This window comes from Apis cerana, linkage group LG2 (assembly GCF_029169275.1).
Source record: "Apis cerana isolate GH-2021 linkage group LG2, AcerK_1.0, whole genome shotgun sequence".
NCBI lineage: Eukaryota > Metazoa > Arthropoda > Insecta > Hymenoptera > Apidae > Apis > Apis cerana.
The window spans coordinates 10,132,185-10,156,629 of record NC_083853.1 but is presented as its reverse complement, the minus strand read 5'-3'; the positions used below and the strand labels follow the sequence as shown (position 1 = coordinate 10,156,629).

The 24,445-nt window shown below is 33.4% G+C and overlaps 2 protein-coding genes and 1 long non-coding RNA gene across 10 annotated transcripts in view; 1 reads left to right on the top strand and 2 right to left on the bottom strand.

Moving 5' to 3' along the window:
- The window catches only part of LOC107996778 (epidermal growth factor receptor kinase substrate 8), a 15,971-nt gene extending 7,355 nt beyond the window's left edge, over window positions 1-8,616 (top strand). For 6 of the 7 annotated variants that reach the window (XM_017054987.3, XM_017054984.3, XM_017054988.3 and 3 more), the window contains 9 exons: window positions 1,304-1,377; window positions 1,578-1,813; window positions 2,019-2,358; window positions 2,476-3,692; window positions 3,931-4,048; window positions 6,977-7,279; window positions 7,339-7,507; window positions 7,577-7,709; window positions 7,777-8,616. In XM_017054987.3, coding sequence (XP_016910476.2) covers window positions 1,332-1,377; window positions 1,578-1,813; window positions 2,019-2,358; window positions 2,476-3,692; window positions 3,931-4,048; window positions 6,977-7,279; window positions 7,339-7,507; window positions 7,577-7,709; window positions 7,777-7,848 — 2,634 coding nt within the window. In that variant the 5' untranslated portion in view covers window positions 1,304-1,331 and the 3' untranslated portion in view covers window positions 7,849-8,616. The remainder of the gene's footprint in view (window positions 1-1,303; window positions 1,378-1,577; window positions 1,814-2,018; window positions 2,359-2,475; window positions 3,693-3,930; window positions 4,049-6,976; window positions 7,280-7,338; window positions 7,508-7,576; window positions 7,710-7,776) is intronic. The other variant, XM_062071098.1, reaches the window with a different exon arrangement.
- Window positions 601-1,366, bottom strand: LOC133665674 (uncharacterized). The gene is made up of 2 exons (XR_009828826.1): window positions 916-1,366; window positions 601-854 (listed from the first exon to the last, which is right to left on the bottom strand). It is a non-coding gene; the product is annotated as an uncharacterized LOC133665674 (long non-coding RNA).
- Window positions 8,248-24,445, bottom strand: LOC107996779 (dihydropyrimidinase). 2 transcript variants are annotated; one of them, XM_017054992.3, is made up of 10 exons: window positions 24,203-24,445; window positions 17,562-17,656; window positions 16,605-16,917; window positions 15,600-15,779; window positions 15,296-15,409; window positions 13,272-13,504; window positions 12,159-12,495; window positions 11,759-11,914; window positions 11,396-11,669; window positions 8,248-11,326 (listed from the first exon to the last, which is right to left on the bottom strand). In XM_017054992.3, the coding sequence occupies exons 1-10, from the start codon at window positions 24,239-24,241 to the stop codon at window positions 11,247-11,249; spliced, it is 1,821 nt and encodes a 606-aa protein (XP_016910481.1). In that variant the 5' UTR covers window positions 24,242-24,445; the 3' UTR covers window positions 8,248-11,246. The 2 variants fall into 2 exon arrangements, with proteins under 2 accessions (XP_016910481.1, XP_016910480.1); XM_017054991.3 differs by lacking the exon at window positions 13,272-13,504 and adding an exon at window positions 14,664-14,896 and having other exon boundaries at window positions 24,203-24,443.

Genomic DNA, 24,445 nt, shown 5'->3' with positions numbered 1-24,445 from the left:
AAAACAAGCACGTTTCTCACATGTGGAAAGGCACGTGAGGAATTTATACGCCATCCACATCGTATAACGATTAAATATCTTCTATGATTCTTCTAGTTGCCTTTTATGAACAACTATCCTATTTTGTCAAATGAATCGTTAAAATATCTCATTATTCAACATTCTGATGCGAATTTTATCGAACGATGCCTTGAAAAGTAAACGTCTCTCTTGTTAGAAAATTTACAACCTAAAAAGAAGGAAATATCCTGTCAGACCTGCATCGATGAGAGCTTTTATACCTGGTTGAAACTTCCTGCTTGTACCCGTATGGATGCGAAACGTAGCACTCGTGTAACGAGGCGTCAAATCAAATAAATTTCTCTTGGAGCAAATTCAAAATTTCACATTCCTTGCATATAACTATGCAAAAAAATAAATCATTTTTATAATTTCTTTCTTTGCCTTATTTTATTTGATTAATAAGAATATAAAAAATATTGTACAGCATATGTTTAGAAAATGAGTACAAGATAATACAAATAATAGAATATAATATAAAAAATTTAATAGAATAACGAAATGTTAGGAATCAAGAAATAGAAATAGAACTAGACGCAATAGTAGAATCTTGATTATGAAATTCATTCATATAAATTTTATTGTATATAATTAGAAATCATACATAATTTTACATAATTCGAATATAAAAAGACAAGGAGAAAATTATATATATACGAAAAAGTAATGAAAAGATTTTTTAAAATTTTTTTACTTTACCTTATTATCATCTTCTTAATTTTTCAATAAGTATATATCGATATTTTCGTTTTTGTGTATGTCTTTTGGCGCCACACGATCCGTGAAGCGCATTTCTGCAAAAGCGTTTGTCAATATTATAATATTTATCGACCCATTGTATCCGCGGGATCTCACCTTCGGACGTTAAGGTTCGATAAATGGAAGGAACGCAAAAGGAATTCTCGACATGTCTGGCGAGCGAATTAGGCTCATTGGAATTTCACTTTGGTTACAAGCAGGCTTTCGTGCCGCCAAGTATGGTCCTCATGACCCGGTAGCCGGATACGATACGCGACGTGCGAGTATCGCCCGTCTTCATCATTAAGTTATTAAACCTCTACACTTAACGAACCTCTATGATTGTCGTCTTTGTTTCTTAGTGAATTAACTAATAAAAAATTGCATTAAAAACAGATTTATGATTTTTTAACGCGCAAAATATTTTTGTCAAACTTATAAAATTATAATAGAATTGAAATCGTAAAAAATTTATTCAAGTTAAGATGTCTGTTGTTTGTTACAGATAAAAGGTGAACGATTATCTGATCACGATGCCGTATTACAATAGCGGACATAGTCCTTCCACCTATAACAAAGGTAACAATAACATTATTGAATTTTTTTTCATTAATAACAACAAAATGAAATGACAAATAGAATGATTCTTGTTAATAGGTTACCTTAATTATTTTGCTTTACGTTTTGTATATGTCAGACTTGAACATTTGCAATTTATTATAAAATTGACCAAAACGTTTGGTTGATCAATATTATTAATAAATTAATTGATGTATTAGATGGAGGGTCGAGTGGTCCATCGAGCACATCTGGTGGCCGTGTGAGTAGTTCCGAGCCGACATACATGATGGAGCATTTGGCCACGTTCACGGTCACGAAGGAAACCGGTATTGTTTATCCAGCGGATGGTATGCGGCGACTTTTGCAATTGGAGAAGAGTAACGGCATCTGGAGTCAAAAGATGCAGCTCCGTCTGGAACGGAACTGGGTACTGATTATGGACAATGAGACAGGGGTAAAGATCCTTTTGCAAACATACAAGAGAAATTCTGCACAAATTCTTTTTTTCTTTTTCTTTCTATTAAAAAAGAGAAAAGAAATATACTTTATGATATTTATAGCGATGAACGATCAAATACAAAGTGGAACATTTGTGAAATTACATTGCGTACAATTTAAGGCAATTTCACTTAATGCATCGTTGATAAATTCGTATGCAGGCCGTCATGGAGCGTTTCCCAGCCTCGTTGATACAGGAACCGACCGCGTTCACGTCGAGGGATCCTATGGAGATGTATAACAACATTCTCGTCTTCACAGTGGCGGATGACAGTGGTTCCGGTCAACGAGCAGAAATGCATATATTCCAGTGTCAAAGTATCTCGGCACAAGATCTCGTCGAGGATTTGAAGATGTTGCAAATGGGTAAATTGGTGCCCGGTGGTTCGCCAAGAGGTCCAAGAGGACGTATTCCACCGCCTCCCACTTTGCCACCGCCAGAACCACCCTTAAACGGGGTTAATGTCCGAGAACAAGTATCAGCATTTAGTGCTAACAATGGTATGTCCTTTCATATTTTCTCTTTTTTTTTATCCATCTTTTTTTATTTGAATATCTTATGAAATATAAATCTATGAGACGGAATAATTTAATATATCTCTGTTTTTCGAAACACAGCCGACAGTCAAAATGATATATCTCGCGAGGAGAACAATGACGAAGTGTCCTCGACATCTTCCGAAAAATATGAACGCGACGTGACGATCCTGAATCATTGTTTCGATGATATTGAAAAATTTATCGCGCGTCTGCAATATGCGGCGGCCGCTTCTAAGGAATTGGAACGTCGAAGGCGCAATCGAAAGTCGAAGAAAAGAAATCTCGGTGACGGAATGCTGACAATGAGAGCCAAACCACCACCAGAGATGGAATTCATCGATATCTTCCAGAAATTTAAGCTGTCGTTTAATTTGCTGGCTAAGTTGAAGGCTCATATCCACGACCCCAACGCTCCTGAACTAGTGCATTTTCTCTTTACGCCGCTTGCTTTGATCGTGGACGCATCTCACGATACTAATTATGATCCTAACTTGCCAAGCAAAGTTGTATCACCGTTATTGACCAGAGAAGCGGTAAATTTGTTGATTAACTGCGTCACAAGTAAAGAGACGGAGCTTTGGCATTCATTGGGCGATACGTGGTTAATACCACGCGATCAATGGAAAGGTCACGTTCCCCCCTATCACCCTATCTTCATGGATGGTTGGTCCCCCGAGTATCCAATACCAGAAGACAGAGACCACGATCATCTTGCTTCGTTATTGAACGCTGACAAACAGAAGAGGGACGAACTCCCTGAACAACAGAACGATTCGTACTATAATCATCGAGAAGTTGACGAATCTCATTATAGCAGTGATTATTTGGAATACGAGAGCAGAGAAGAGCGTGCCGGTAACGAATATTTTGATAGAAATTACGGTACCGGTTCAGAGTTGTATGGTAGAGAAGAAAGAGTGGTCGATCAAACGAGAGCGCATAGCGATATATCCGTAGACTCGATCGAAAGAACACCGAGAACTGCTGGTATGGAAAGAGCTCAGGAAGCTTGGTTAGACGACTTAGTGGCTAGACACGCGAAAATCGTGCAAGTTACTTATCCGAGGACGGCAAACAACGATAAAGAATTGACAGTTGTTAGAGGTGAATACCTAGAGATTCTCGATGATAGCAGGAAATGGTGGAAGGCAAGAAATTCCAGAGGCCAGGTTGCGCATGTGCCACATACTATTGTCACACCTCACAATCCTTCCCATTCTAACGACAATGATGTTTTCAACAATCCTTTGTACACGAGTCGATATCCGAGGCAGGGGCACAGCTATAATTACGAGGTGAGAGTCACTGCCTGAATGCCTTCTAGAACCTTCATCTGCCTTAAAGAAAAATAATTATGCAAAGATGATTTGGTTGAAGAAACAGTAATTACTGTGAAACTGTGTCATTGGTTATAACAATAGTTATTGATTCTGATAATTATTTATGAACTAATAACATTAAATAATTTATTAACTGTCTTCTCTGAAATCATCTTCATTAAAATGTTACAATAACAATTATTTAAAATTTTAGGATTCTGAAATCGAAAGGACCAGCACAAGTCCAGGACCTGAAGCCACTCATCGAACGCATGCAATTCCACCTCCCGCACCTGCAGATTGGGTGAGAAAAGAAAGACTTGGGAAAAAAGGTGAATTCCGGTATTTTTAAGCTATCTAGTGATTCAGAATTGTTTAGTTTTGTACGTTGCTTGAGGGATCGGAGAGGAATTGAATCAATAGGATAACTTTTAAGTTGTGGTCGCTGATATCAGAAGATTTGACGGAATAGACTATTCAATAGACTATTCAAGTAGTTGCAGTCAAAATGAATTTTTTACGATTCGTGTTTATATGATTGAAACTATTTAAGATATATTTCTTGATGGCTTCGATTATGAGATAAAGCATGTTATGAAAATAATCAACGTATATTAGCACCACAGCATTTATTGTGTCTTCAATCCTTGTACGTTTTTGTTTTCTAAGCGTTCTTCAATTTTTTTTTCTTTTTGATGAATACTGTGTTTTTTCTACTTGTATATATTATATAAATATGAAGAGGAGATATATGAGTAATATCTAGATCGAATCCACCAACAATTATTGCAATAAAGCAAAATAGAGAAATTATATTTGTTATAAAATGCGTTGGTTTTTCAAGTTCTTCGATCTTACCCAAAGTTTTCTTTTTATAATTTATATTAATGACTTTGATTCAAGAATATTAGGAAGAACTTTGAGAAAAACTCATCGCTATATATGCATTAGATATTAATTCTTTTTTTTTTCTTTTCTGAAGCCTTTAAACCAATTAACAATAAGGCGGCGTCTTATCAAATATAAGTTTGCAATCAAAAATAAAATTGCAACTCAGGAAATAGGATGGAACATATTTTGTTATTAAAATTAATTAACGAACAAAATAATTTGATATTTTATAAGTTGCAAATCTTATTCTTTATATTTCTTTAAAACATAATCTAATTCATATAACAGTCAATAATCAGAAGTGTTCGAGTTTATTTTAATATCGTACCTTTTTTTCTTTATAGTGATTATAGGAATGACTATCATACTTTTTATATTTATCGACTAACCAAATCTTAGTATATATATATATACTTATATATACCTATATATACTTAACAGAAGAAAAAAACAAAGAATAACATGTATAGTTTTATATTAAAAAATGTTGTAACGTAAAAGCGTGAAGTTTAACATATTGAACTGGTAAAAATTATAAATGCAACATTCGTGCGTTTCCGTTGGAAAGATCGTGGTGAAGTCATTGTGTCCGTCCATTATTATCAAATATTCGGCTTCACTATAAGAAAAAGCTTGTCTGTCGAATTAAAGCTGTTGATAAAAATTATATCTTCCTTCGATAATAACAGAAAATGTTACACGTTGAATCGACATCAGATACTTTCTTACGATTCTTATTCATCAACATTGTGATTCATTCTTTTCTTTTTTTTTTATCAATGGCTTTAATCATCGGTACAAAAATCTTTCTCTCGATGCTTCTATTTACGTGACGTTGCATGTGTCTGTATGCATCAGTGTGAATAAGCTTGTACAAATATACTGTGAAACACCGAGGAAGAAGAATCGTTGAATTTTTGCGATTCCCCTTCTATGAATCGTCAGATAAGAAGAATTGAATTCTAGAAACGGCGACATAATACAATGAAATCGCATACGATGAGAGAGAGAGAGAGAAAGAGAGAGAGAAAGAGAGAGAGAGAGAAAGAATATTAGAAAATAACTTAATTTTTATTATCTTTATTGCGAGATGCCGAGAAATCTCGCGACTGTTGATTTATATTATTGAAGAGTGAATACAAAGCGATGCGACATTTTCGCATTTTTAAATATAATATAGATAAAATATGGGACATTATTGCAATTTTACAATCGCAGCATTACTCGACTGTATAAATTTTTTCTCGCTTGCCAAAGTTGAGTTACTCTTCAAGATTTTTTTTTCTAAAATATTGTGACAAATTGTTTTGCTACTACTTTATATTTCGATAATACATAATTCAAATGTTTGATTCCAAGAATATATAGTTGATCTGAAATAAGTAACTTGACATTGGCTCTTGCACATTTGTCCGTCATAATTAATTTTCCAGCGCCGTAATAATTAAAAAAAGAGAGTAAAAAGCACCGAGCGAACTCTGCGTATCGACGAACACATTCACGTTACTTTTTTATTGCGCAAAGTTTTGTGGTATAGATAATCGAGAGCTATAAACAATTACATGCAATTAACGTAAGCATTATCGATTCGTTCTCGAACGACCGGATTATTTATACATAGAAATCAATGATAGAGCCATTCTCGACGATACGATACTAACTAGTCTAGGGGATTAAAATGAGATATTGTATCACAGGAAACATGTTCAACGATATTACGATACAAATTGGATCTTCTAAATTCTTTTTCGCACTTTTAATCTCTTTAGAGTTATTCTTGTAATTGTATTGCGATAATCTATCACCATGCGAGCAATATAAATCGTGAAATTCTTCCACGAGGGACACTTTGCAATTAATAGTAAAAATATGATGCACGATCACGTAATCTTATAATTTTATATATACTTCTTGATCGAGCGAAATCTATTTTTTTCTTCTTTTTTAACTCTTTTATCTGTTTTGTGTCCATGGAATGGGGATTACGATCCGTCCAATATTTTTGTTGCACTGTAATTTATGTACATCACTTGATTAATAAATATACTCGATTACAGATTGTATTCGTCTTTATGCATAAGTATACTCGTCCTATTTTAAATATTTAAAATCGTTGGTTGAAGAATAAATTATTGTATTTGTAAATTCGTTAGTGCATTCGTTGCATTTTGCTTAAAGTGTGCTTCTTAATGTGATCGTCTATTGAGAAAGTGTTTAGTGATCTTAATCTTCAAAAATGTTGGGGTAAGTTCGTTTAAATAGATGTCTTAATGTCTGTAAAATTAAGCATTTTAATATATACATTTTTGTATATTTACAACATAGCATCGATTATGTTAATAATATTGTTAATATTAACTATATTGCAGATGAATCTAACGAAGAAACGACGTCTATCGGTAGTAACGAAGTAACAATTAAATCTAATATCAATGAAAAAACATCATCCATTAATGAAGATCGGAAACCAAAATCCAATGAGGTGACGGAAGTGGTTGAAATTCACGCACCACCTCCGAACGTACGTGAAGAAATCGCGAAGGAAATGTCATCATTAACATCAACAATTACTCCACCACCACCTCCACCGCCTCCTCTAGAGAATCAGATATCTGTTTCTTCGAATAATTCATGCAAATCAGCTACATTGAAGAGTAATCGTACAATTGGCGGTAATATATACTTTTATAATGCCCAGAGTTGTTTGATGCATGATGCAATGTTTTTTTAGGGCTGAAAACCGAGAAACAAGTACAGGAAGAACTGAAACAAGTATTAATGATATTTCGTGAGAAGAAAGAGTATTATGGCAAGAGTATAGATCGTGAGCCTGTCTTGGATCAATATTCCACACCTAGAGAAGTGCAAAATTGGCTTACATTTAAAGGATATTCAGAAAAGTATTTCTTATGCAAATTCAAAAGAAAAAATTTAATTAAAAAATTTTTAAGTTTAAATTTGTTTTTCAGAATTTGTAAACAATTAAGAGATATGACTGGTTCAGAGATATTTGGTTTAACAAAAAGACAATTGGAATATTATGATATCGCGGAAGGTGCCAAACTTTTCAATCAAATTTTATTAGCACGAAATGAAAATAAGGTAAATAACAAAAATGAAATATTTTGAGCATAGAAATTTAATTTTCTTATCTTTTTTTTATTTATAGACGAAGAATTCTCGAACATCGGAATTGAAACAAATATTAGAAAAAGCTCGACACAAAATTGAGGAACAATGAAGCATTTTCTATTAAATACTCTATAAAAATATAATAAGAATTATACATATCTTTCAAGTGTATGTAACAAACATATACATCAAAGAATTTAATATCAAATTGCATTTATATTTAATATCAAATCGAATAATAATCGTATTACTATTTTCCTTTATGAAACTCTGTGATTAGTTTGTAAATTAAAAGCAATATATTTAACACTATATCTACAGATAAATATATTTACAAACTAAATACTTAAATGAGATTTTTCAATTATTATTTTTTTTTAATGATATACTTTAAATATTTCTGTTAATAGCAATAAGAGAATGCGTTTTAAATATTATGAAAAATACTTATTACACTAAATAACGAAGTGATATTTTCATAAAAGTTATTAATAGAAAGTCAAAAATATTCGTTTAATATTGATGTCAAATTTTTATTTCAAGCGATCACATACATTGTAACAGACATAAATAGGTACTCTAGCTGTATCATTTATTATATTGATAAACTATACATTTCTTTCGAATACTCGACTCGAAGTCACACAATGTGAACACATTGATAATTATATTTTTATAAAGATAAATCTGTTGTAAAGCCCTTGCATATTTATCGTTTAAATAATTCTTATACAAAACTTTTATATTGGCAAATGGAATACAACGATACACGTACTGAATACCATAATATAAAACCTTTAATACAACGAATGTAACATGCACAATAACAATGTTAAGTCTTAATAAATGTTAATAGTCTAAAAACTGTAAAAACAAATGGAGACAACATTTTTCCATTAAACCATATAATAATTGAACAAGGTCAAATCGTTTCTCGATTAATCAGGTTTCAAGCAGTCTTATATAATCACATATATTCAATTATGTAATTATTACTAGAAAACAACAATATATCTTGAGAAAAAGCTTTATAATAGAATTGTTTTTAATAAAATAATTATAAATTATTTCAAAATATACGAACTGTGTTGCTTTCTATAATTCTTAATAACTTATTGTAACTGATTCTATGCATGTGTAGAAACTTTTAGAAATGTTTCAATACAAAATCTACATTAAAAAACTCTTAGACATATTTTTCTAAATGCGATCTAAAAATGTCTTGTTCTAAAAATGTATCACGACAGTTATTCGCGACAGTTTTGTAACTGTAACTTACAATGGTAACCAAAGTTTTTGGTCGTTTACGAGTAGCTCAGACAAGCCTTATAATTGTAAAATTTCGAATTCATTCATTTTACACGATAGTAATTACGTAATAAATATTTATTATGCGATAATTACTGTTTAGTATCATTTATTCTTAACATTATTATTATTAAGATTATTATCATTAATTTTACTTTCGTAGACGCATGTGTCTTAAGGATTTAATAAAATCAACAATAGATACTTTTTCAATGACAAATTTAAAAAAAAAATTAATAGTTTTCATAACACGTTAAAAATCGGAATGTAGGGTTCATGCTATTAAGGAAGTAAAAAAAATTTTTTTGGTCACACAATATAAAACTTGAATAATTAAATTAAGTAGTACTCGGTGAAATTTCTATATGAAATTCTTTTGAAAATCATAAGCAAACAAGTATGCGTTCTTATTAAATACATCATTACGTCTTCCTTTTGGTATAACGTTGTTAATTTATAAATTTAGCATCCTTGGCTATCTATTTATGAATTTGTGCGTATTTCAATTTAATTTTTATAAGCTATCATTGTTGAACTTTATCATTTCTCCATTTAAATTTTGTAAATTTTAAAAAATGTCAACATGTTTAGTGCAGAAGATTTCCGCTCCATATCTTTGGAATAAAAATTTTAATGCCAAATATTTGATTCTAAGATACATCTGTTTCCATATTATCACGATTTTTATCATTTGAACTATTCCTAAACCCGCAAATTCTATGACAGTAAAAATATAATGAAAAGATTAAAAAAATTATCTGCTTTTCATTTGGTTGCAATTATTCGGTTTAACTTACTGTTAGACTGTTTTATATGATAATTAAATTATCAATTTCTAATAAATATTCAAACGTAACTGTATATAATTTATAATACAATTATTTTAATCCTTTGCAAAAGAACAACTGTTTAAATTCCTTGAATCGTTAAATTAATATTTACAATCATTATAATTAATAATATAATTAACCGAAACGTAACATTAAACTGTGATAGAAAATAGAACAATTATTGTATTGGGCTGATTTCTTAAAATTAATGGTACAGTGTTTGATTCTAGGATTCTAACGATAGTTATAAAATATATAATATAATATAATATACCCGTGAGATAATTGCATGCCAGATAAACCTTGATCGAGAGCGAAAATATTTTTATATGTAATATGTACACCGGGCATATAATGTTTGCGTTATTGTATAATGTCAATGATGAAATTGATGATGATCACTGTACACCGGTGTTATATAAATTAATAAAAATATGATATGAAACCAAAGTTACAATAATAACTGATTAATGAAATGTTAAACACATGTACAACTTATAATTGGCGACTAATAAATCGTTCATTAATAATGATCGATTTAATAATAAACATTATTAAATATTTAAGTTATTTCGAAAATGACTTTGAATATTACAGATGCGAATACGTTTTTGGAGTAATATAGTTACGCAATAAATAACTTGCTCATAAGCTTGACCTTGGAATTATCAGAAATACGTATATCAAATATTTTTTACAATTTTACAAAACATAAATTTATTTTTCTGAATATCTTCAAAAAAAAAAATAAATAATTTCTTATTAAATATAGACATAATATCCACGTCAAAATCAATACGTAATTCTGTTATTCCATATATGTAATACATAATAAAACAATATACTATACAAATAAACGATATAAGTTTGCAACAGTCGATTAAGGTGTTCATTAAGAACGATAACATAAACTTTTGATCGGCTAGAAACTTAACAAACATATCTATTGCACGAAAGATAAAGTCAAGTGCGGATCATCAAACGCGTAAACGATCCAAGGTCAAAGAATGAAGCATACGTACATAGAGAGCGAGCAATGAAGCGATAATGAAGCTAAAAATAGTGTGATACATGAAAATACGAACATATATTCTACTGACCGGTGGCATCCGAATCCTCCTTTGATGGAACAGACCTTAATCGATTGGGAACATATCAATTGAAAACGAAACTTATCGATAATGATTGAATGAATAGCGAACCTGAAAGCGAGTTGATAGAAAACTGTCAAGAAAAATAAAACTGTGTTTTTTGTATACACGAATGAAAGAAAAATGATGAGAGAAGAAAGATTTCGTCCTTATTTCCTCTGTAAAGAAAGATCCCTAAAGATATGCAAAGCAGATTTTGAAAATCTGTCTTTCATAAATTACCAAAAACCTCCCGCACTACGACCACCAGGTGGATTGTTCACGCGGATACAAGCTCTTCTTGCTTCCTCGACATCCTCTGCGAACATACCATTTTTTCAATACCGATCCTATCTCAAAAGGAAAAAATTCTTTTCTAATTACATACCACTGATAGAAAAAGTAGAGTCTTGCAAATTTCTCTGTCCTTCTAATCGTGGACCTTTCGATGATGGCGTAACCACAGCAGAATCAGGTAGTGTTGGCATACAATCGGGTACTGAAATTTTTGGTTTCGGGCTTTCGTAAGTACCGTTTGTTTGATGACTCTTCGCGAGTGCTGCAGCTGCCGCTCTTGCTTCCTCTTTGGCCTTCGCGATAGCGGCATCCTCCTCGGCAAACTTCTTCGCCTCGGCCTCGGTTCGTGCCACACCGCGCGGTTTCTGAACAAATAATAATGATTCCAATTAAAGATTTCATAACGTTCAACATTCATATCTCTATTTCGTTAGTAACGTCAAGAGAAACATACTTTTTCTCTGTCTTCAATCATATCGTATACGTAAGTAGCATGGCTTGGAGTCTCGACGAATTTTCCGAATCCATGAACAGCTTTTAGTTCACACTCATCCACGCAAACACGACCTTCCACTATAACATACTCAGGTACCCCATGAACTTCCATACCCTGAAATAAATAAAATTAGACAAAGTCAAACTTATTGGCAGAGAAAAAAGGAATCAAAACTAACGCATATAACGTAGCATGTACTACGAGTACAGATAAAATTTTCTTTATCGTTCACAACGATGTTGGCTTGATTGAACTTCCTGTGGGTCAGGGTAAGATAAATAGAAAATATGTACCTCCTGCGACTGAATATCGAGGCAACAAAGGCTTTATTAAAGGCTTAATATTGGCCAGACCTTACCTCGAAGATGTTGAAGTCAACGGCCTGGACATGCGTTTGAGCGGAAATCGTACGCTTCCTGTTAGGGTCCCAGACAACTATATCGGCGTCTGAGCCGACCGCTATCACTCCCTTTCGTGGATAAAGGTTGAAGATCTTTGCAGCGTTGGTGCTGGTCACCGCCACGAACCTGGTAGGGTCCATTATTCCAGCGTGCACCCCTTTCTCCCAAACAACCGACATCCTATCTTCGACACCATTCACGCCATTGGGGATCTTGGAGAAATCATCCTTGCCTAAAGCCTTTTGTTCGGCGTTGAAGGTACAGTTATCGCTACCCGTAACTTGAAGGCCGTCTCTGACGAAATAGAAAATCGTTGAAGCAGATGATTTATTAAAATTTTGAGAAATTGACATCTTAGGAAAGCAGAGATCTATAGCAGAAGAACGAAAGGATACCTTGACATCTGTTAAGCTAGAAGAATTTTATAATATGTAGCTATATGTATTATAATATTATGTGATGTAATCGATTTATCGAGTAGAAAATTGAATGCTGACCGTAGAATGATCTTTAAACGAGTTTTCCTCTGCCCATTTAATTAAGTTTAATACCAGATGCGAGATAAAAATGACTTCCCACGCGGCGTCTATTAAAATTAAGTTCAGTTAGCCTTGTATCATGCGTGCCAATTTGTTGCTGTAATTTATCATTGTCATTTGAATTCTTTGCGCTTTCCAAACGCAACAGCGTGAAAATTGTTTTATCTCGTATGCCTATTCATTTACACTTTTTCTGCATCAACTTTCCATATATAGAATAAAAATAAGTTAATTATCAACTCGAACGTAACGATACTTGAAAAGAGATAAGCACGTAAGAAACTGTTGAATGAATCTCCACTTTGCTATATCTTTTATTTCATTAGTCGGTTTGTCGATCACGTTACTAAAATTACAATTTACAAAAATAAATGAACTTATCGATAAATAGATAAATCGTGTTCATATCGAGAAAAAATTATCTTCTTAAAGTGTATTTTAAATTCTCTACGTTAGTAAGTTCAACGACTATCTTTTTAATTAAAATGATAATTAAAGTGATCCAAGAGTTCAGAATTTTTTTTTACTTACTGTGCTAAGTGTTCGATTAGATAAGCAGGTGTCGTAGAATCAGGTCTCAATGGTGGACTAGTAACGTAACGTCTGGCTTTTTCGATATCTTTCCCATATTGCTCGCTACCATCGATACCCACGGTACTTGCGAGAGTTTCTCCAAACAAGACAACACCCTCCGACTTTTTCGAGGATACAACATCAGCGGCAGATTTGCTCGACAATGCCGTTACGTACAGTGGGCAATTCACCTAAACGCGATATTATCTTGTCTCGTTTATCCTGGCATCGATTTTATTGATATTATAAATGTGATCACAGCCGAAAAAAGAAAAGAAGAATTTTCTCTCGTTATTCAAATTATCTTGGATTTATTATCTTTCAGAATAAAATACTATTATTTTCAGCCGTGTTCACGATATCATGACTAACTACAGTTTAGAGGTAACTACAAATTGAGCTACATTACTTTTATAATACCGAGGAACAGAATCGTGCCAGCTGTACAACGATGATTTCAAATGTAAAAGAAATAGGGCAAAGGAAAAGTAATACCGAACTGCAGTTACGATCAATGTGCATGCACGAGAATTTCGACGGAACATCTAAATATAATTTCTGGTGCATGCAATATCGGGGAGCTATAATTATACTTTAATACTTATCTATTGATGTATTTTAATAATCTTTAATACTTATCAATTGTTGCAACAATTTGGAATAAATTAATGAAAATAATAGAAATTATTTTCGAAATTCCATATAAAATACTATAAATAGATCTCAATAGAGATTATCATATTCGGTATTCACGGTAATAGTTTGTATATCTTGCAAATTCTAGATTTCTTAAGCTCCATGAGATTTCATTCATCCTCTCAAGAACTCAAAAATTAAAGAATATTCGATTTTTTTAAATCCTTCAGTGTAGAAGAATATGAATTTCACAAAAAAGTTCTTTCATGAACTTAGAATTGTTTCTTTAAAATTTTAATGAGTTTAGAACGATCTCTAGAATTTTGCAATCTCATAGAATTTTTGTTAACGATTATGAATATTTTATACCTTTGTTGCAACGCTGAAATTAATTTGTATAATTAAATTAAAAAATATATTACCATTTCTAAGATTTTAATCTATACTTTTATGAACTAAAAAATAACGTGTAATTTTTTTAATCATTTTTCGGTCAGCGAAATAAATATCAGTGATATTTTTTCAAAACTAAAAGTGTACTTATTAACAAAATTCATGTCTATTTTAGCTATTTTTTTTCATTCACTCGTAAAATAAAACATATAAAAAAACTACATATAATAATAATAATATCATGGCAACTCGACATATAGGTACACTATTCTCTGGATGTCAAAGTCACCTTAATCGAAATTTATGGTGGCTTCGACTCACTTGGCCAACATATTCAACAATGCACGTGGTGTATCTGGGTCTGGTCTTAGAGGTGGACTCAAGACATGCGCTGCAGCGTGTTTCCAGCACTTGTGCGCGTAGTTGGTACCATCTGTGCCAATTGCAGCTGCCAAGGTTTCGCCGAAGATGCAACTGCCACGCTTACGCGCAGCATCCACCGCTTCTGCGGCGCTACGACTCATCACATGCACTACATATAGTGGACAATTGACCTAAGCATGCAGAATTTTGATCGATTTATGCTTTAGTGTCCTTAAAAATAATGAAACTTCCTTTCGTAAAAGTATAATGAATTGTTTTGAATTTTTAAGCTGAAACAAAACAATAAAGTGTCTTCTTTTTTTAATAAGATCATATAAAAACTACTTATAATACCTCTTTATATCTTTCAACGATAAAAAAGAACGATAATCACGTATTTTGAACTGAATTAAAAGTATCATTCATTCCAAATTAAAACTATAATCACAGAAAGCTGATATCCATTAATAAGCAATTCTTCAAAGTACTATGATACATTGATTTATAAAGTAGCAGTGCTTTAAAGATAAACACAAGCGTACTTATGAATATGACCATCTATAAATCTTCTCCAGACTCGTCTCCCTTACCTGGCTAGCTATAACGCAAGCTCTATTCACAGCTTCTGCCTCTACTTCCTCAGGACGCGACATTTCGTGACCCTCGGGTCCCGTGACTCCAGCATCGAGCAATCGTTTCGTGTTCTAAAATAATTTCTGCCTAAATTTCTCTGAAGATTTGTGTAATATATATCGTAAATATATCGTGTCTATTTATATCAGATGGAACACCAAACATGGCATCACTGTTAAAAATGTTCCAACGTAACGTGTCGCCCGCTTATTTCAAGGATAAACTATGCATAACGATCACGACATAAATCACGTCTCCTACCTCCGCAATAATGTCGCCATTTTCTGCATGAACCATGGCAATAGCACCGAGCTCCTTGCACGCTTTGAACGTCTCAATTAATTCTGGATCCCTGATCATATATAGATCACGATAGGCCATGAACATTTTGAAGCTATTCACACCGTGATCCTTCACCAACGTAGCCATCTCTTCTTTAATCTGAAACACAGAGAAACTATGATAGCTTAGAACGGAATAAGAATTATTTCAAACAGGATAAACAGTCTGACAAGCGTTAACAAATAAGGAGCGCATCGATTTGCATGCATCCGTACGCGATTTCCTCACTCGATCGCTCGGTATTCCATTCACGATCGTGATTACAGTTACAAAGACGCAAAACAGCTGCAGTTCGTACCAGATTCGTACGATTTGCCAATTTGCCGCGAGATCGGTTTCACCATATTTAGGAACGGAGTGGATCTCGATCTAGGCCGATGCTTTATGCTCCTTCCAAGTCTAAATCGTCTATTGAATGATCCAAAAATCGATTCGATAATTTTCAAGCGCAATTTTCCCGCTCGTTTCAATTTCAATTGATCGATTTGATCATTGGCATTTGATAAAAAGAACGATCGAAAGAGAGAGGGGAACGTTAAGCGTAACGTTCTACTAATTTCCGATCATCATCGGTGAATTACGTAAATTCTATTTGCGATCTGAATGGCATTACGCTACTTCGTGATAATACACACTACGTTTAATTTCATAAAACGACGAAATTAAAAGAGACACGCAAGAAAAGGGTCGTGCTTTCTTTTCCAGGAAGGACTCGTATTACGGTAATTATCTCATTCTGGGTGACCAAATAGAATAGAGAACGCGTGTGAACTGTATCATGGTGATGTAGTCATCGTTTTAGAACGCGACTGCAAAATCTTTCAGATCCATCGTTCTAACGTTTCCTTCTACATCTATGTCAACGTTGAGCGAAATGAGGGAGAAGAAATCCTTCTTGAACATTCATTCGTCGCATTTGCTCACTTTTGGACTCCAGGACGTGATAGCGACGTGGAGCGAATAATCGCAGCAAACTTTCTGGTCGGCGCTCTCCCGGTACCTCTCGTACGCCTCCAAAATTGATTCGTCCTTCTTGGGGATGACAAAGTCGATGATCATCGTCGTACCACCGGCGACAGCTGCTTTGGTGCCCTGATAAAAATCGTCCACCGTCTTGGCGCCCATTAACTCCAATTCGAAATGGGTGTGCGGATCTATGCCACCTGGCATCACGTACTTTCCACGGGCGTCGATGATTCTCGTGCCACCTGGTATTATTAAATTACGACCCATTTGCCTGGAAATATAACGTTTTTTTTTTATGTAATCGGAATGCAACGATGGAAACGAACGATTAAGCGCTCGTAACGTTGGAAGTCACGTTATTGGTATATTCGATGAGCTATAAAATCATCGAGTATGCACAATCGTTCATTCGATCATTAATTATTTCTTTAAAAGGAAAAAGAGCAATTGGACGATTTCCAACACAATTATACGGCTCTAAATAAACGTTCAATCTTAACAAAACTTTTAAAATCTTTTCAATAAGTATTACATGTCACGCTTGTTTGACAAATTATACCATCATCGCGTTATCTTTTCATGCTGCTCATTGATAAAACGTTGTATCGCGTTTCGCTTGCGCAAAGTGGCGAATAAACACGCGAGCAGAATTTCGAATGAAACGTCGATCGTCCGTGTACATATATGTAAATCGAAAAATTTATTTGCCCGCAAACCCTAATTTATCATCACCTTTGACTTGTGCAATAATTATAGCAGAATAAATGCCACGTTGGAGATATTCGGTGGACAATCGAAACTCGACAAATTCCAAAACGATTTCGCGTTTAGTAGCGTTAAGTAATTATAAATGTGCATGAAAATGAGAAGAGTTAATGTTTATGAATATATATATATATATGTAACGACTCTTACTTTATGATACCATCTTCGATATAAACGTCGTTATCCGTGATTCCATCGTCGTTTACCACCTTGCCGTTCTTAATCAACAGCCTGTTTTGCGCGCTCTGGAAACAGAACAGTGGGTATCGTTTTACGCGGATCTTTTCAAAAAATAAAACCACAAGTTGTAATAATGCCGAATGCTATTGAATGCTAACCTTTGAGGAGATCTTACTGCACGTGCTTATTACGTATACATCGTGTAAAATATAGTTTACTGATGTTAAAGTAATGGTAAAGTATATCAATAAGTTTCGCGCGTATAGCACGTTATTATTTCTGATAATTTCTAATAATTTTTTGAATCATGTTTCGCATCATCGTCTATAGTTTACGTATAATTTCTATTATTATTATTATAAAGACATCAACATCCCCTACTTATAAATAGAGGAATCAGGCATCAATTTTCCAGTTGATATCAAACTTTTATAGGTCACTCGTCCACGAGAGACTTTTATTATTTAAATGAAAATATCCGACACGCAGATTTATCCAGAGGCGGATAGATAGATAAAAACGATAGATACCATCGACTAAAAAGTCTTTGCCTCGAACGAAATTACTTCCCATTGAGAACTGTCCAAATCCCCCCCGCATACTGTCCTTGATATTCGTTTGCAACGTGCGTCGGATCCGACATCCGGTGCAGACGATTAACGTGCGTATATTGCCTCCATGCTATGGTATACCAATCAGTATATAATAGAAGTTACGCTTCACGCACTTCCGCCAATGCTGGATTTAGAGCAGTAAGTAGCCGATGTGCCACGACTGATAAACGTAAGACTTCGCGATACATCTTTCCATCCGAAGGAATACGGGTTTCTCTTCTGTCGTGCAAACGTTCTCGACATGGAAAACGCGCGGTTTTTCGCTGATCCACTTCAGCCATTACCATACAATCACGATTTAAAAACTCGTGCTCGTCGTTTCCGGAATGAATAAAGAAATACATCTATTTTCGCCACATTATTTCCACGCTAATTTTCCTCACGAGAATATTTCCCACAATTTTTCCTACTTAGATTATGCTACTTTTAAATATTATTTATGATTGCATAAAACGTGTGATTACATTTATTTTAAGATTCCTATTACTTATTTCGTGCATTGTACCACTCGATCAATAACGAAGTTGTAAAAGATTCAAACATGCAACCTCGAATATCAAGTAACCCTTAAGAACAGGGGAAATTATATAAACGAGACTCGTGCGTCAAGAATAAAGATCACGTTATACAAAAGAAGAGCAGACAAAATGTATGAATATTAGCGTGGATCATCTCACAGTGGGGCAAAATTGAAAGGAAAGCGCGGACTGTGTCTAAAGAACTTTCGACAATCAACCCCTGAGGCATTCCCCATTCGTGGAAAGATAAAAGCGGTTAGGGGAGAAAGATCAGAGGGACTATAGAAAGAATGGTGGAGAAAAAAAAAAAAAGGACAATCTATCGTCCTTTGGCACGAGCACTACCTATGTTTTATAACCGATCCAGGGTCCACACCCTTCGCATTCGGTAATGCAACGCGTGCTGCAACAAACCCTTCACACGGACCCCGAGGTCTCTGCCCCGTGAAATCGCCTCGAACCCCTTCTGGCGAATCTAAACCACCGTGAACTGCCTTTCATGAAATCGATCCCAATCTGCCTCGCCCCTCGAAGTGTCGCTGGAAGGTGTACTTTGTTAAATCGAATCTCACCGTTGAAAAAACGAGGGTGGTGTTTATCGGATATTCACGCGGATGTGAACAATTAAAAGGGCACGATCTTCCCTTCTCCGCAAGACAAGAACGGTGGGATATAAATCCTTCGTTTTAAATCTGGATGGAAATGGAACGAATATCGGCGGCTAGTTGGCTAGTAATTCACGTGGGCAGAGAGACCTTGTCATCCTCATATGTATAGTTATTAGGCACGGGCGTGAACATGTGCGTTTCATGTGTTAGAGGATCCTCTGCTCGGATATTTTCAGCAGACGCACGCTTAAAATACGTTGCTCGTACGCCAGCATGATTTTTCAGAAATGAAATTCTATCGCCCGCTCTGAGGCAAGGTTAATATCGATTCGCGTCACTTCGTAAATTTGTTATAATTCCACATAGAATATATCTTTTGTCGTACGATAGTTAAATATTTCAACGAGCATGCGTTGATCGCGCTTAACGATAAGTATTTTAACAATTTTGGCCCCGTTCCGGTTACACGATTCGATCCATCAATCCATCAAGTACCGTATATAGGCCATCAAAGTATTTTCAGTTTCGACACGCTTGTAATCAAACGTATAGAGAAGTATCTGATAAAGAACAAAAGCACGAAGCGTCGCAAAATCTTGTATCCCCGGCGCGGAACTACGCTCCTGGTAAAATCGATATCTCCGACATTTTCCGGCACCGTACCACGAATTCGTCTCTACGGGAAGAAACATCGTCCAAATGAAAGATCTTATCGTTCGGATGAGTTTAGTTCAAGATTCAGTTCCGATTTAATCGGGGCCGCTATTCTTATCGGGCGAATTCGATGGAATCGTGTTTCCTTCTCTCGTTATTCCGTTCGAACACATTCTAATAAAGGCAAATTCGTATACGGTTGCGTGCACCAAGTTGTTGTCGCTCGGATCGGTCGTTCCAGTGCTGGTCTAATTAAAAGGCGATTTCTTTGTTAATTACAGTATCAAGCCCATCGTGCGATTAAGCCGTCGAGAAAAATGGTAATTGTCCGCTTTCACGAAGGGAAAATGATTTTCCTGCATTCATAAGGAGCGAAACTCGCCCGGTTTCTATAGCTGATTTCTTCTTCTTCGTTGAAAACGAACTGGACACGTGAAGAGAGAAAATATCCACAGTGGCTGGCTCGTCGTGGTCCGAGAGACCAGGTATATATCGTGCTCGGTTTACTCGACAAACATTTGTCTTTTCCATCGTATAAACGAGCTCTAAAGGTGCGCAACATATTCGGTTTAATACATGGGATGTGACCAAACACGTAATTACACTTAACGTTACATAATATACTGCATTTTCTTAACACTTTCTTAGAGCGTTAAGAAAACACGAGGAATTCGTGTTAAACTAACATAAATCATACTCAGCTTGTGGCCTTGCGTTTAGACTCATACTCGAGATGTAAACTTGAAGATTATGTTGCTTGGAATCTATTTTGGAAAATTAGAGAAAGTTATAGAAATGATTTATAGGTCGTATTAAATAGGAAAATGTTGATAAACATTAAATCGAACATAATATTTTCAGAAATTAACGTCTGAATGTTTACTATCATTCAAAGTTTTGAACGTAAGTAGAAAAAATTGCAATAATACATCAAATGATGTAATATACTCAGTATAATACGAATCATCTTTGCACCTGTATGAAATGAATGAAAAGGAGACAGGAAAAGGGTCAATACCGATCCGACAAACTGTTCCAATTTCCATCCGCGATTAACTGCCGCGAAAACGACTGTGGCTCGCACCTGGCTTCCCAGTGTCTATTTACGTTGAGAATAATACTGGTAATCTGCATTTCGGTTGACCGACTTCCATTCGACTAATTTTGCCATCAAGTTCTCGGTGAAACAAATAGACGACAATAAGTGTACTCATGTTCAACCACTTGTATATACTGAAAATATAAATGAAATTTTTAAAGGGTACAAATACTTAAACCACATGGTAAAATTCTTAATCAACAATTCTTATAATCGTTTTATATTTTATAATTTTTTTTATAATATTAATTATAATATTAATTAAGATATAAAAATTTTATAATTTAATATTTTTTATATTATATTTATTTCTTGCTAATCAATCAATATCTTTCTTTATTCTTAATAATTATTCATCGTTCTATCAATTTTTCATTTCTCTTTTACGAAAGTTTTTATCGTAACAAGTTTCAAAGATCCGATAGAATTGTATACATATAATCTATATTCGTATTCGTACGTAGATCATCGAATCGAAATATTTTCGATATTTCCTCGAAAAAGATCTATTCCACCTTTTCCAAGTAGTCTATATCCTCTAACAGGGATAAAAGGCACTGGTAAAAATGCCAGTCAACACCCGCAGTTTATTTTTGCTCGCGGAAACCATTCTGGTCTCGCGAACAACTCGCAGAGACATTTAACACGAAACGGAGGATCCGTGATTCTCTCGTGTATATATATGTACACATGCTTTTCGTTTGGCCGACGAGAGAGCGTGCACTCGCTCGTAAAATCAAGCCCTGTGTGGTTTTTCCGACTTCAGGTCGTACGTAGTGTCGACGAACTATTGATTTGCCGGCGCAGCCCGCTTATATCTCTGTCTCTCTAGCTTTTACAAATGTACCAGTGCCGTACGATTTTTCCAACTATGTACAAACCATCTTAATGTAAATCTTTTCTATGTTCCTATGTTCCATGACTTCATCGTGTTCAGAAGAACAATCGGTCAATCTGTCTGAAATTGTTTCGATAAACTTTTACGGAATCGAAACATGCAATATTATTTGATGTCGTAGAGAATCTTTCATTGAATTGCTTGTTAGTTCACAGTCGAAAAATTCTCATGAGTTATATAAAATGTAATGTGATGTAATCGGTGAAATTATTTGTAAAAAAAAAGAACTTATTTACTTATGAATGGAAACGGTATCGATATTTATAACAAATGATTGTATATATTTTCTCGTTCCCATGCTTCGATTTTATGAAAATAAAAATTGTTTCTATGAAAATAATAATTAATGTATATATAAAAAGAATACATTTTAACAAAATTATAATTAATTAGATAATCTGTGTTATTTACACTTGAATATAATAATTATTAGTAATAAGTATTAATAAGTATTTATTATATAAGTATAATTGAAAATTATTAATTATTGAAATATTAATTTTTAAAAGATAGATCTAGTTTTGATTACACAATAAAATACAAATATTTAGTCTGTTAAAACACGAAATAGAATAATTGATCGATGACAATACTATTAGAGAAATTAATAAATAATAAATTAATAAATTAAATTACGAATTCTTAATATTTAATAATTATAAAATTGCAAAAATTATATTATTTATCGCCTATGATTCTTGTCACTTCATGTTAGTTCACAAATATGATAATTAGAAGAATAATGAATATAACCTATAAAAGAGAAAGAAAAAGAAATATTGCGAATACAAGGACATATCCACTTTTATTGTTTCCAGATTAAATAGACGCATTGCATTATGCACAAACCTAACGTATATGTACATTTATGTTTTTGTCGACATACAAGTTGGCTCCTTTCGCGAGATAGACCGGTGCCGAGCGCCAAGACGCTTGGATCAATAAGGCAGCAACCTTGCCATCGACGCGATAGTGCGACAAAACTTTCGGTTTTAATAGTGATGCAGAGATGCTTATATTTATGAATTTATTATCTATTATAATACTTTGCATTTTTAAATATATTCTATTTGTTTTATATACTTTCGAGACTACAATCATTTAATAATGTTTTTAACTTTATAAAATGAAAAAATAAAATAACAATTTATTAATATCAAAAATGAGAATAACCAAAATTATAAAATTTTTTTAAGATTTTATTATTATGTTATATTAAACAATAATTTTGCATTTATTTTGCATCAAATTATTTATTTCTTTTTTCATATTGTTCTCTGTTAATTATAAATGGTTTGTTAAACTCGCTTTCGCTATCGATCGCCAGTTCAGTAACCTCATACATGACGTATTCAAGTTAAAATTATAAATAATTAGAACTGTAAAGAAATTCGAATGATTTTTGAGACTGAAACGACATAAATGACACATTTCTTTAAGAAAAAGTTGGGAAAATGAAAGAAAATATGTATATTATATATATGAATAATCGTTACAAATAAAAACAGATCGATATGACATTTTAGATGAGGGTTGTTCTAGTGAAATCATATCAATAATGTTGAATATAGAGATATATTAATTATTATTTCAGAGATAATATTGATTTAAATTACACACGATTCATGGATACTTATCATGAATATTTATAGGTTGCTTTGCAATTATATTATATATTATATTTTATTTATTTTTTCGCGAATTATTGTTTAATTACTAGTTTAATTACTAGCAAATTAGCTCTATTTTTGATATTATGGACAAAAAAATTTTTTTTTATACAAATAAAGTATTATATCAAAGTAAGAATATTTTCGCATAATATTTTATTTTTAAATATTATTATTTTATCCGTTATAAAACATGCGACGCCAATGATATATGCTTTAATTAAAATTTATAATAGCAATTATTTTATCAAAATATAATATATATATATATATATATATATATATATATATATATAATTTTAATAAAATCATTCTATAAAAATGTATAAAATTTTAGAATTCTTTGAATTTCAGTATCACACGTGATGCAAATACAATTTAATACATAACATTAGATAAGCCGGTGTTTGCTTCAATCATACTTACAAATAGAATATTTTTACGCAGTTTTTTTACGTAATGATATTTAAATGCAAAGGAACGAACTTCATAAATCGATAGAAATATACATAATAGAAATAAAAAAAGAATAAATGAACAACTAACTGACCTGCAGGTGAATAGGCACTTTCTTCACCGGCGTGCTCATTTTTGATTAAAGAAAGGATCACGTTGATTGAAAAATGAAGTACACGATATTACGCAGTATATTGTATACTACGAGTTGCTTATATACACTATTTTTACTTGTGAAAAATGCCTCACTTGCGCAAAAATTTTCTTGAAGTAAAAATCAAAAAGAACAAGATCGAATCGAATCGAACAATCGACTACGACTGATGCTGAGTGCGCG

Coding starts and splice junctions, on each gene's coding strand:
- LOC107996779 (XM_017054992.3), bottom strand. CDS start 24,241: ATGAGCACGCCGGTGAAGAAAGTGCCTATTCACCTGCAG. Junction 16,918..17,561: donor ATCGAAGATGGTATCATAAA/GTAAGAGTCGTT, acceptor TTATATTTCCAG/GCAAATGGGTCGTAATTTAA. Junction 12,496..13,271: donor CTAATCGAACACTTAGCACA/GTAAGTAAAAAA, acceptor CTATTTCGTCAG/AGACGGCCTTCAAGTTACGG.